We start from the raw sequence: 14,605 nt of genomic DNA on the forward strand, positions 1-14,605 counted from the left end.
GAGGGGATAAAAGCTAAACGGTAAGGGGCTTCTGTCTGTAAAATATGTCCAATTGCCACCTGGTGTTAGAATTTAGGGCAACAAAAAGCCAATTTCCTCATCATTTTTTTTCCTCCTTGATGTTGCTCAGCTATTTAACATGAGAGAAAACAAACAAACAAACAAAAAATCCAACTGAATTTTCTCTCAGGCTGCTTAGACTTGATCTCTTCCCAACAGGAGAGGCCTGCAAGCATGGTTCTCCCTTTGTCTTAATTGGGTTGGCTAGTCCCTATCTGGCTTGACCTCAGACTGAAAAAAAAATTTCAATTGTAAGTAGAGGATGGTATTACAATTTTAGGGTGCCTTGGATAGGCCATGCCTCTTGCTTATCAAAGATGTAACATGGCCAGTCAACATTACAAAAAGAAATTAGTTGCTTTTTCTTTAAGCTGTTTAGTGCCAATTTTTTCCCAATTTTTAAGTATACACCCCAAAGGGGAATCTTGGGGTACTCTCTGTCTCTGTCCCATTTAGATGTGGAATGGCCAATTCCACACTGGAGGGTCAACAATTGTGCATCCACAGAGGTTGCCCAACCAAGAGCACTCAGAGTGAGCACTCAGTTTAACACTGAGGCGAGACTCCCCACACACCAGAACGTCTTCCAGTATCAGAAGGGGAAGCCGACAGACAAACTCCAAAATCCAGCGGCCAGACTGATCTGGGGCCGATGGGAGAGAGAGAATGAAAGAGGTCCCACAAAGATATCACCCAAAAGATGGGGGTTTCAGGAGTCAAAGAAAAGGCTCCTTCCTACCTGAGAAGCTGTGTCCTCGTGGATGGTCTGGGGTACAGGAGTAGCTTTCAGGATAGCCAAAAACGTTGGGAGCCAAGATGTTATGGGGGTTCAGATGTGTACCTCTGGGGTTCGGGAGGGATACCTTTTGCAAGAATGCAAGACTCCAAAACTTAGCTTAAAAACAAAAAGAGAAATGTATTAATTTTGGGAGTAATGTTGAGAATGTCCAGGAGGATAGCAAGGTGGAACAGCAAGATGGGGAGCAGTTCCTTGGGAGGACAGCATGAATGGAAAGGCTGTTGCCCATGAGGACAGAATGGATGGAAAAGCTGTCCCCCAGATGACATCAGTTCTGGGGATTTTATACTTTTTACAAAGGAGAGTGTTAGTCACTCAGGCATTTGGTGGGATGGGGTGGTCATCTGAATGGGGTCTGCCTGGAGGCATAAAGATTCCTCTCTTTGTCCATCTTAAATCTAGAGGGTAATCAAAGAGGATAAACATCTCAGGACTTAGGGGGGTCATTGGGTGTTTCTAGGTTCAGAGTCATGAGGATGCAAGGGAGGGAGGGAGTTTCCTTGATAATACTTCACCTGGGTTTCTGGAGGTACAGTGCCCATGTCAGTATGTTTTTGACAAAAATAAGGAAGTCCATTCCTGATAATTTATTCTCCCTCACCCCACATGCCCAATCAATGACCAAATCTTGTTTCTATGTTTACAACATTTCTCATATCTGTCTCCTTATGCTCATACAGTCATCTCTCTAGTTCAAGTCAGATCTTGTGGTTCTGACTACTTTTTAGGTAGAGACTCACTGAAATTATATGGTAATTTTGTTTCATTGTTATTCTTTAAAGGCTGTATTTACAAATGTAAAGATACAATGTGGCACTTCACAAGTGGTCAAAATTTTCTATTTTGTATAAAAACATACTAAAATTGGTTAAATCAGTCAGGCCAGGTTTCCTTTAAATAATGGACTTGCATTAGTCAGATTAATAATTAGTCCATATCCTGTTTTTATTCTTACTTTCAAACTAATCTTTGGCATAGCTTGTGGGCATGTGCTCTGCTTCTTGGCTTCCACATAATATAGCTTCTTTTATGGTCAATCAATCAATCAATATTTCTTAAGCACCTGCTAAAAAATTCAAGAATACTAGAATTTGCACTATGTTCTGGAGAAACAAAGACATAAAATCAAGCCATTCTTGTTTATGTTTCAATGGGGAGATCACATAAACTTGTAAATAAATATCTTTTTATATGCTTGTGTTATATACATATATATTTAAACACATGCACAAAATAAATAGAAGGCAATTAAGGGGGAGGGTAAGGCAACTGGAAGGATCTGAAAAGGCTTTGTGTAGAAAGCAGGATGAGCTGAATTTTGAATTTCAATAAGTGGAATTTAAATTTGAATTAGTAGAAATGAGGAGGGGAGAGCATTATGGGCATAGATGATAGTCAGGATAGGGCACAGGGTTGGGAGATGGAGGTTATGACTGAGGAGAAAAAGTAAGCTAATATGGCTGCATTTCATAGAAGAGAATAATATGTGAGAAGCCTGGAAAGGTCAGAAGGAAGAAATCTGTGAAGAGCTTTAAATGTTGGACAGAAGAACTTGACCCTAAAGGTAACAGTCACTAGAATTAATAGAGCAGGGAGATGAGTGTAAGAACTGGTGCTGGGGAAAATCACATGATTACTCTGTGGAGGCTGGATCATAGAATTATAGACTTAGAGCTGGAAAGGACCTTGGAGGTCACTGAATCCAACTGTCTCATTTTACAGAGGAAACGGAAATTCACAGACACCAAGAGACTTGCTTATTAATAAGTATCTGAGGTACTGGAATGGGGAGAGACTTGAAGCAGAGAGAATATTGTTATCATAGTCCTGGCAAAAGGAAAGGAGGGCCTAAATTTAAATGATGACTGTGAGAATAAAGGAGGAGGATATGTGAGAGAGAATGCTGTGGAAACAGAAAAAACAAGATTTGGAGAAGATTGGATTTATAGAGTGTGGATTTGAGAAGAGTAAGAAATTGAGGACGACACTGAAATTTTAAACATGGCTGATTGGAAAGGTGGTTGTACCCTTGGAAAGTAAAAGCGAAGTGCACAGCAAAGAGAGCCAGTCCTGGAGATGGGAGATTCTAGGTCAAATTTGACACTTCCTAGCTGTGTAACCCTGGCCAAGCCACTAATTACTTAGCCCTTACTACTCTCTTGCCTTGGAGCCAATACTTAATATTGATTCTAAGATGGAAGATAAAGGCTTTTTTTTTTTTTTTAAAGAGAGTAATAGGGAAAATCTCAGAACAGATTGGTTTGGGGAGAAAAATAATGAGTTCTGTTTTGGGTATGTTGATTTTGAGATGTTTATATGATGTCCACTTTGAAATGCCTAAGATGGTGATGCAGTACTATAGTTTAGCAGAAAGACTCAAGCTAGATATATGGATCTGGAAGTTATCTGCATAAAGACGATAATTACAAAATAATGGTAGGAGATTGGGTTCTGAAATACTTGTAGCATTTTGGGGATGGGATTGGATGTTAATTTGGACCAGTATCAGAAAAGTAACCTGGTTTGGGAAGGCTACCGAAGCCCAGGGCAGGCAAAGCCAGACCCAGAGATGAGACACACACACAGAACCCTAGGTTATAACTAACAGGTATTTAATATAATGAGTACAGGTTAGAAGGGATTCGGAAATACCTTACTCTAATATTAAATATCTACACCTTTCCAGATCTACCAATTTCTCCACAGAGATTGCTTCTAAGTGGTTTCCCTACTCTATTCCTACACTTACTATATAATCCCAAAATTACTATACTTAACTAAGTTAACACTAAACACCCCATTAACAATATAAGGGAAAGGGTCTGTGTGCAAGTCTGACAGGACCCAGTGATGGTCTCATGATCAGCTGTTAGTTGTCACAAGAGCATTACAGGAACTCAGCAGGTGTTGAAATAACTATAATTAAAATACTCTTTAGAACTTGTAATATAACTAATTAACTATTTATGAAGGTAAGGGAAAGGAAGGAATGGAATTAGGGATCTAAACTTAAACCTGCAAAGTCAGTATTCTAACCCACTAATATCTTTCTATACTAATCTAAATACTTCCTTAATAACTATTTAAGATTAAGGGAGGGGCTGGTACGAATAGGACCAAAGCCAAAGTAAGTCTCACAAAACTGAACTCCTCTTTGGGTCTAGCAGAAGTCACAAGGAAGAGCAGCACTGATGGACCACACAGGATCAGAAGGGGAGTGGGATGGATTAACACACACCATCCACTGGTATAATGTTATCCACTATCTCTACCACTTCCTTAAGATGATTTTGATTGAAGGAAGGTCCTGTCTCCTGGAAGCTTCAAGTCTCCTTCCCCAGAGAGAGCCAAACTGTCAGTGTGAACTCTCTCTCTCTCTCTCTCTCTCTCTCTCTCTCTCTCTCTCTCTCTCTCTCTCTCTCTCTCTCTCTCTCTCTCTCTCTCTCGGCTCCTGAGAGTTCTGGAATGTTGGCCTGTAGGATCTCCTGCTTTCAGCTTGCTCCTGCTAAAATTCCTTACAACAGTGTCAAAGGCCAACAGGTACAGGATAATCCAAACAGCAGGTAGGATTTGAAGAACAAGCATTTGAATGCCACAGGAAAAAGTCACAGCCCTAGGCTTAACTGTCTCTCTCCAACAGCAGCTACTTTATCCCAGAATTCTAGAACTCTGCCATTTGCTGTCAGTCTGCAAACTCACACACTTTCCTTATAACAGTTCTCATTCCAGTTCTACTAAAATAGCTTGTACAATCTCAGTAATTTTTAAGAGGATAAAGAGATCTCGAGCCTAAAAATGTTGGAGAACCATTCTGGAGTAGTGTCTGGTTTTGCCCAGCTTAGAGTAAATCTGACAGATCTCTCACTTCATTCCCAGTCCAAAATCCATCGTACAGATTTCTGAAAAGCCTTTCATTTCTCTTTGTCAGCTCTCTGGACTTCAATTTCTTCATCTAGCTTTAGAGATCTTAGGATCATAGCTTTAGAGCTAGATGACATCTTAGAAAACATCTTGTCCAACCCTCTGTTTTTGCAGATAGGAACACTTAGACTTGCTCAACATCACACAGGTAGCATAGCTAAGAATCAAACTCAGGTTTTCTGGGTGTCCTTTCTACCTTGCCATTATTTCTAAAGTTTATTCCAGCTCTAACATTCTATAGTTCTGGTTTAAACTTTTGGTCCCTAACTTCTGGAGCAGCTAGGTGGTTCAGTAGATGGAGTGTTGAGTATGAAGTCTCTTCCTAAACTAAAATCCAGCCTCTGACACTTACTAGCTATGTGACCTTGGGCAAGTCACTTCATTCTGTTTGCTTTAGTTTTCTCATTCAGAAAATGAGCTGGAGAAGGCAACTCTAGTATCTTTTCCAAGAAAACACCAAGAGACATGACTAAAAACAACTAAACAACATCCTTAACTTCTGCTAAATTAAAAGTTTGTCTTGAAGAAAGAGACAACTTTTCTCAGCCTACTGCTGGCTTAGGAAGTTTGGATTCTTATTCAGGCTCTGCTGCCAAACTAAATTTGGATTTAATGCTTCCTCTTTTTTTCCCCCAGGGGCTTCTTGTGGCTTTCCTCTACTGCTTTGCTAATGAAGAGGTAAGGCTCTCTCACAACTACCCAAACTATAAGGTACTACATTTCTTATTATTCACATGGAAAATGCCAGAACTAGGGCTTTCTGCACAGGTTAAAGTTTTTGTTTTTTCAGGGGCTGAAGTAAGGGGACAGTGGACATAGTATATGATGAACAAATGGCTCAAATGGTAGAAAATTTAGATGAGTAGAAAAGCACCAGTCTGGGAATTAGGATGCTGTGTTTTTATCTGGATGTTTGCTGTTGATATGTGCATTCTTGACCAAAATTACCCCTTACCTACCTAACATTTCCATTTTCTTGGATGGAGAAAGGGTATTGTTGGGAAGATGAATAAAATTGCATGGAGGTTGTTAGAAGAAGAAAATGTTTATTGAAAAATAAAGTTTCTATCCAATCTTTTTCTTGTTCTTTCCTACACATCCTACATTTTAGGGATCTGTGAAGAAAGAAACTGTCTCTTCTAACTGTAATTAAGGTCTATAGAGTTCTGTATATTTCTGCTGCTCTGTCAAAAACTATACTACTCATAGAAAGGGGCTACTGCTGGGACTTGGATCCGAATTGCCAGGAAAAAAGAACTGGACTAAGTGCTAAATGCTATAGCAATCTTTTCCCCTGACCATACTATTCTAAAGAATTATTTTTATTACTTATTTTTATTATTAATTATTGCTTGGGGGCAGTTAGGTGGCTCAATGGATAAAGATCCAGGCCTGGAAATGGTAGATACTGCATTCAAATCTGGCTTTAAACACTTTCAGGTCGGATGTCCCTGGGCAAGTCATTTAACCACAATTGCCTAGCCCTTATTGTTCTTTTGCCTTAGAACTGGTACTAATCAATTCTAAGTATGAATTCTAAGACAGAAGTTAAGGGTTTTTAAAAAATAGTTAATTTTTAATATCAGTATATTTAGGAAAGAGTTTTATTAATCAGCCAGTCCAACCCCCTTATTTTACCAATAAAGACACTGAGCCTCAAAGAAGCTCAATGATTAGCCCAAGACCACAGAGATAGTAAGTGGCAGGGAGAGAATTCATATTCATCCATATCACCTAGATTGGGCATAATAGTTTTTAATGATTGCCTTAATTTCCTCTTCATTAGAGGTGAGGTCTCCCTTTTCATCTTGGATACTGTCAATTTGGTTTTCTTCTTTCCTTTTTCAAACTATATTGACAAGTACTTTGTCTATTTTATTTGTTTTTTCAAAATATCAGTTTCTAGTCTTATTTATTAAATCAATAGTTTCTGACTTTCCATTTTATTAATTTCTCCTTTGATGTTTAGGATCTCTAATTTAGTTTTCATCTGAGGATTTTTAATTTGTTCTCTTTCTAGTTTTTTAATTTGTATGTCTAATTAATTGACCTCCGCCCTCCCTAATTTGATAATATATTAACTCAAAGATATAAATTTCCCCCTGAGTACTGCATCCCATAGATTTTGAAAGGATGTCTCATCATTGTCATTTTCTTCAATGAAATTATTAATTGTTTCTATAATTTGTTCTTTAACCGATTTTGGAGAATCGTATTATTTTATTTTCAATTAATTTTTTATTTGCCTCTCCATGTACCCTTATTAATTATTATTTTTATTGTATTGTGATCTGAGAAGGTTGCATTTATTATTTCTACACTTTCACATTTGTTTGCAATGTTTTTATGCCCTAATACACGGTCATTCTTTGTGAATGTAACATGTACTGCTGAAAAGGTGTATTCCTTTTTGTCCCTATTTTTCTCCACATATCTACTAACTCTAATTTTTCTAAGATTTCATTCACTTCTCTTACCTTTTTCTTATTTATTTTTTGGTTTGATTTATCTAGTTCGGAAAGAGGAAGGTTCAGGTCTCACACTAGTATAGTTTTTCTATCTATTTCATCCTTGAGCTCCACTAGCTTCTCCTTTAGAAATTTGGATGCTATGCCATTTGGTGCTTGTACTGATATTTCCTCATTGTCTATACTGTCTTTTATCAGGATGTAATTAAATTCCCTATCTGTTTTGACTAGATCTATTTTTACTTTGGCTTTGTCAGATATCATGATTGTGACTCCTGCCTTCTTTTTATCATTTGATGCCCAATAGGTTTGTCTCCATCCTCTTACTTTTACCCTATGTGTGTCTATGTTCCTCATCTGTGTTTCTTGTAGACAGTATATGGTAGGATTTGGGTTTCTAATCCACCCTGCTATTTGCTTGTGTTTTATGGGTGAGCTCATTGAATACACATTTGGAGTTATGATTACTAGCTGTGTATTTCCAAGCATTTTGATTTCCACTCCTAGTCCTGCCCTTTATTCTTTCACTATTTCCTTCTACACCAGTGTTTTGTTTTTAATCAGTCCCCCTAATTCCTACCCTTATTTTACTTCCCTTTCTACCCCTGTCCCTTCTTATTCCCCTCTTATTTTCTTTACAGTCTTTTTAAACTATCCCTCTACCCTCTCTCTCCCTTGTATTGATTCCCTCCCCACCAGTCCATTTGTTACCCTTCTACTTCTCTATAGGGCACAAATCAATTCTCTGCCCCAATGTATTTGATTGTTCTTCCCTCTTTGAGTCAATTAGAATGCACATAAGAATTGAGTATTTCCAATCTCCAATCTCTTTACCCTTCCAATGTATTGATGTTCTCCCACACTCCCACCATGAGCTTCTTCGTGACATATAAATTTACCCCATTTTGTTTCTTTTCCCATTTCTGTTAGTATTAACCTCTTTTTAAAAACTCTAGTTATATATATGTACATATATTTATACATACATATATCTATATACATATTTATGTCTTGGCATTTCATCCTATACAGTTTGTCATTGTTCCCTCTAAGTATAATTCTTCTAGTTACCCAGGTGATAATAACAATTTTTAAGAATTACCAATATCCTCTTTTCTTGTAGGGATACATATAATTTTAACTTACTGGGTCCCTTAAAAAAAGTTTTGTTTTTGTTCCCCCCTCCCCCTTTCTTAATTACCTTTTGATGATTCTCTTGAATTCTATGTTTGGGCATCAAATTTTATGTTCAGGTCTGGTCTTTTCTTTACGAATGCTTGGAAGTCTTCTATTTTATTAAAAGACCATACTTTCCCCTGTAAGAATATAGTCAGTTTTGCTGGGGAGTTGATTCTTGGTTGTAGACTTAGTTCCCTTGCTTTCAGGAATATTGTATTCCATGCCTTTCTTTTTTTCAGTGTGGATGCAGCCAGATACTGGGTTATCCTCACTGTGGTTCATTGGTATCTGAATGACTTGTCTCCCCCTCCCCCTTTCTTAATTACCTTTTGATGATTCTCTTGAATTCTATGTTTGGGCATCAAATTTTATGTTCAGGTCTGGTTATATACATATATACACATATATTTGTATTTATGCATACATATATCTATATACCTATTTATATCTTGTTATTTCATCCTATACAATTTGTCACTATTCCCTCAAAGTATAATTCTTCTAGCTTCCCAGGTAATAACAACAGTTTTTAAGAGTTTCCAATGACCTCTTTTCTTATAGAGATATATATCATTTTAACTAATTGAGTCTTTTCAAAAAAAGGTGGGTTTTTTGTTGTTGTTTTTTCTTCTTTCCCTCTTTTTTAATTACCTTTTGATGATTCTCTTGAGTTCTCTGCTTGGACATCAAATTTTCTGTTCAGGTCTGGTCTTTTCTTTACAAATTCTTGGAATTCTTCTATTTTGTTGAATGACCATACTTTCCCCTGTAAGAATATAGTCAGTTTTGCTGGGTAGTTGATTCTTGGTTTTAGACCTATTTCCCTTGCTTTCTGGAATATCATATTCCATGTCTTTTGGTCCTTCAGTGTAGATGTAGCCAGATCCTGTGTTATCCTTACTGTAGTTCCATAGTACCTGAATAACTTCTTCTTAGCAGCTTGTAATATTTTTTCCTTGGACTGGTAGTTCTTGAATTTGGCTATATCATCCTGGATATTGTCAAGTAGAGATTAAGTACAGGAGTTGATCTGTGGATTCTTTCAATCTCCACTTTTCCCTCTGGTTCTAGAATGTTGGGGCCATTTTCTTGGATAATTTCCTATAGAATGATGTCCAAGCTTTTTATTTTGTCGTGGTCTTCCAGTAGACCATGATTCTTAAGTTATCTTTCCTGGACCTGTTTTCTAAATCTGTTTTTTGGATGAGGTATTTCATATCTTCCTCAATTTTTTCATTTTTTGGATTTTGTTTTATAGTTGCCTGCTGCCTTGTGAGGTCACTTGATTCTAGTTGTTGTATTCTGGTTCTTAAAGATTGGATTTCATCTCTGGTTTTTTGGTCATCCTTCTCCTTCTGGTCTGATTTTTCTTTGGAGGCCATCTTTCATCTTCTTTGCCTCATCTTTCATTTTCTTTGCTTTATCTTTCATCTCCTTTGCCTCATCTTCAAGCTAATTGATTTTGGCTTTCAAGACACTATTTTCTCATTTTAGTTGAAGTGTCTCTGTTTTCAGATGATTTATCTTAGGTTTTACATTCTTTTTCCAGATGTCTTCAATCTCTCTTAATTTTGTTTTGAATTGTATTTTGAGTTCCTCCAAAGCCCGTGTCCAATTCGCTGGAGTTTCTGTGTTTTTGCTTGGTGTTCCTTGATCCTCCTCTGTTACATTTGCTCTTTGTTCATTGCCTGGATAGAAGCTGTCTATTGTAATTTCTTTTTTATTTTTCTGTTTTTACTAATATTTGCCCCTTCTTTCCCCCTTGTAGTTGCCTGTACTCTTGCTCTTATCATTATGTGCTAGATCTGGGGGATTGGGCTTTTCTGTCAGTCTTCACCCTTGGAGCTTAGTCAGCAATGTTCTCAGAGCAGTCTGTGGGGTTGGGGTGTTGGAACTTGAGCTTCCCTGCCCTCTGAAGGCTTGATAAGATTAAACCAGGGTGGAGTTAATCTTGCAGAGCTGGATGTGCCCTTAGGCCAAAACCTCAGGAAAAGGGGGGGAGCTATATGGAGTGTCTTAGCTGCAATTGGACTGCCTTCTCTGAGGTTCTCTTCAAGCTGCCTACCAGCCACTTGTGTTCAAAGCCCTTAACCTGGAACAGCTTTGCACTCAAGGTACTCCCTCCAGACTAGTGTCCTTCCCCTCCCAGAGATTCCAGCCACTGCTGAAGGAGGCTCAGTACTGTAGGAGGGGGAGAGGTCTTTGGACCTTCCTTCTTCCTTACCCTTAAACCTGAGTGTTCTCAAATTCAGGCTTTTTAGAGGCATACCTTTTAAGTTGAGTCTAGCAGGAGGGTTCCTTAGCACTGTCCTGTTGTTAGATTTGATTTTCAGATCCCTAGGAACATTTTGTTTTTAATTGGTGAGGAAGGGTTTTCAGAGGTTTGAATTTTCACTGACTCTACTCTGCCATCTTGACTCTGCCTCCTGAGGAATTTTTAAAAAAAGAATGACCCCAGGGAAAGAATTCAAACCCAAGTCCTAGCATCTAATCAGTAAATCAGTGGATGTTTATTAAATATCCATTATATGCTAGTGACTGTGCCTAGCACAGGGGTATATGAGATTGAGCTTTCTTGTTTCCAAAAGCCCAAGGAGAATGCCTCCCTAAAAACTAGCTATCTAACTTTCTCCTTTTTTCTTGCCTTACCATCAAGGAAACTCAAACATGGAAGGACAGCATTCCTCAAAAAGTTAAAAACAAAGAACAAACTAATATAATAATGTGACATGACATACATACAACTTTATCCTTAAATTTCTCCAAAAGCAGTCCCTTTTCTTCCAACCTTCAATGAAATTCTGGAGTTCTCTACAGAGGTAGATGGTGTTTTTCTTTATGTTTGATCTTAGCTAATGGACTGGTGGCATGTCGCTTTCTTAGAAATGCTGGTGTTTCCCTTCCCCACTGCCAAAATTCTTAGCCAGCCTCTGCCTCCTCTGAGAAACCTTCCCTCATTTCCCAAGCCAAGAAGTACCTTTCTGTTCTTTTAGCTGCTCTTGTTCCTTTCTAATCACATTTTACTTAATCCTATAATTATTTATTTGCAAGTCTTCTCTCTCTTCTGATATGAAGGAGCATCTTTAAATCCCTAGCTAGATATTTAGTATTGCGTATAACATGTGCTTAATAAATATTTGTCAGAAGGGATTGATTCTGTCAACTTGAGCTTCCTGGACTATATAGTCATTCTCCCCAATTTGCAAATACCCCTCTCCCATTATTTTGTATTTACTTATGTTTGTATATGTTGTTTCCCCCTCAAAAGAATATCAAAAACTGTTCCATTTTGGTTTCTGTATCCCCTGCATTTAGTAAGCATATAAATAGCTTTACATACATGGAGCATGCTCAGAATTGTCCTTTCTTGTTTTCCCCGGTCAAGGTTGTTGTAAGGAGGGATTCTTGTTTATAGGTACAGGATATACTAGGTGGCTTCAGGGATCCCTTCTGATTTTGGTATTTTGTAATCTTCCTTGCTGATCAGAATGAAATCTAGAAAAGCACTTCCCCAAATTTTTCTTCACAAAATTTAAAAGATAAAATTATTAAGGTTAGGCAAGACTTTATGAATTGCTTTTCTTTGAGCAGTGAGAGAATGCCAGGAGATTTCTACATAATTAAATTATCCCATCAATATTATATCATGCATCCATTCCAATCTATTTCCTTAAGCCATTAATTATTTTCTCTGATTTGTATCATACTCCCATCAATCACTTAACCAATCATCAAGGTTAATATGTGTTAAGCACGGGGCTAAGTGTGGAAACAAAGCAAAAGCAAAAAACAGTGCTTGCCCTCAAGGAACTTACCTCTAAAGAGGTAGATGGCATTCACATCAATGGTATGTACAAAATACAGAATAGATACAAATTGACCTTAAAAGGCAAGACATTAGCTGTTGAATGCATCAGAAAAGTTATGCTAAAAATGACATTTTGGCTAAAGTCTTGAAGAAAACCAGTGGATCCTAAGGTTCTGTCCTGGTTCCTTTAATCTTTTCTATTTATATTATCTTTCTTGGTGATCTCAATAGGATTCTAAGGAACAAGTTGAGGAGGAATAGCTTTCCAGGCATGGAAGGCATGGCCAAGGCAAAGACACAGAAACTGAAACATTGTGAGTGAGCAAGTGGGTCAGTATGGCTGGTTTAAAGTGTGTATAAAGGGAAGTAATGTGTAAGAAGATTGAAAAGATAAGAAGGGTCCAGGGTTGTAAACAACTTGAAATTCTAAACAAAATAGTTTATATTTTATCCAAGAGATATAATTTAATGATTCAAGGAAGCTCTAGCTTTGTAGAGCAGTATGATGACATGCCCAGACCAGCACAGTAGGAAAACCATGTTAGTGGCTGTATGTATTAGCACAGGGAGGGATTTGAGGCAGAGAGACAACCAGGAGGTTATTTTAATAATCTAAGTTAGAGGTAATAGGAGCATTTGGTTTGCATGGGTAGAGAGGAAGGAATATGTGTGAGAGATGTTGAAATAGAAATCAAAAGATTTGGCAATTGTTTGAAAATGTGGGGAAAGTAGATGGGAGGACTTAAGGATGACATTGATGTTGTATAATTGAGTGAATGGAAGGATGTTAAGGTCCTCAGAAGTTGTGTGTGTGTGTGTGTGTGTGTGTGTGTGTGTGTGTGTGTGTGTGTGTGTGTGTGTAGTTTGTTTGGACATGTTTAGTTGGAGTTGTCCATGGGACATCCAGTTTGAAATGTCCAGTAGGCAGTTGATAAGGTGAGGCTGCAACTTAGAAACCTGGGCAACATCTTCATAGGGGTGATGATTGCATGGAGAGGATGAGACCCAAAGTAATAGAATATTAAAAGAAAAGAAGAGGGATTAGGATAGAGCTTTAGGGTACACTAATAATTAAATGGGCAAGACAGCAAATAAGACTGAGAAGAAGCAGTAATAACAGTATTTCATCTCTCTTTCTCCCTCCAAGCATCTTTATTCCAAAGTTTTTTGACATATTTTATTCTTCTAGTTCCTGAATTTTCTCACTTAAATATATTAATATATAATGCTACTCCACCTCCTTTTTACTACACTGTTATTTTTGAATAAGGATACTTGGTGGCACAATGGATAGAGTACCAGGCCTGGAGTCAGAAAAATTCAAGTTCAGATTTGACTTAAAAAACATACTGTATGACCTCAGACAAGTCTATTAACCCCGTTTGCCTCAATTTCCTCATCTATAAGATCATCTGGAGAAAGAAATGGCAAACTACTCCAATATTTTTGCCAAGAAAACTCCAAATGGAATTACCAAGTGTCAGACATAACTGAAACAACTGAACAATTTCCAGAGCCATATTCTAGCCATGTGAACCACTCTGCCAAGTCTCAATAACACCTATCAAGTCAAGTTTGTGTTAGCATTAACTTACTCATACTTTTGTCCATTTGTGTATATAATGATGCTGTGAATTTATTTATCCCTCCTTTCTATGATTTTGTCTCCTACAAAATTCTAGACATTACTACTGCTATTCTCCTTCCTGCATTACAACTCCTCCTCCTATTATCTAGATTGATATTCTTGGCAGTTTAATCCTTCTCTCTTCTTTCCCTCCTAAATATTTGCAACAATCCAACCAAATACATCTTTACCATACTTATACTTTACCCTAGAACTCCATCTCTGGCCAGGATCTTGTCATTCCTATTCAATTCCTAAATCATAGTGCAGAAATTAAAATTCCATCCCCATATACTATCACCTTAACTAGCTATTCATTCCTTGTTTTTAAACCCTTATCTTCTGTCTTAAAATTAATACTGTGTAATGGTTCCAAGGCAGAAGAATGGTAAAGGCTAGGTAAGGGGGTTAAGTGACTTGCCCAGGATCACACAGGTAGGATGTGTCTAGAGGCCAGATTTGAACCTAATACCTCCTGTCTCTGGACCTGGCTCTCAATCCACTGAGCTACCAAACTGCTCCATATGTTCACTTCTTAATCTTCCTTTTTCTACTGAAACCCTAGATTTCAATAGGCAGTAGTGATGAGAATATTATCTGTGTGGCTAAGGTTTATTTATTACTTACTTATTTCTGTAAGTCTTCATAATCAAATAGAAGTATGATTTGTCCCACGTAAATTAACAAAAGAGGGTAATAGTGATTAAATCTGTCAAGTCTCATGAGATTTTCCACAATGTGCT

The 14,605-nt window shown here is 37.6% G+C and overlaps 1 protein-coding gene across 1 annotated transcript in view; it reads left to right on the forward strand.

Moving 5' to 3' along the window:
• GLP2R (glucagon like peptide 2 receptor) overlaps positions 1 to 14,605 on the forward strand; it is a gene marked incomplete at its 5' end in the record, with an annotated part of 56,506 nt that overhangs the window by 36,306 nt on the left and 5,595 nt on the right. Inside the window, one exon of the mRNA XM_007482980.2 lies at positions 5,417 to 5,458. Coding sequence (XP_007483042.2) covers positions 5,417 to 5,458 — 42 coding nt within the window. The remainder of the gene's footprint in view (positions 1 to 5,416; positions 5,459 to 14,605) is intronic.

The sequence above is a fragment of the Monodelphis domestica genome, chromosome 2 (genome assembly GCF_027887165.1).
Source record: "Monodelphis domestica isolate mMonDom1 chromosome 2, mMonDom1.pri, whole genome shotgun sequence".
Lineage (NCBI taxonomy): Eukaryota > Metazoa > Chordata > Mammalia > Didelphimorphia > Didelphidae > Monodelphis > Monodelphis domestica.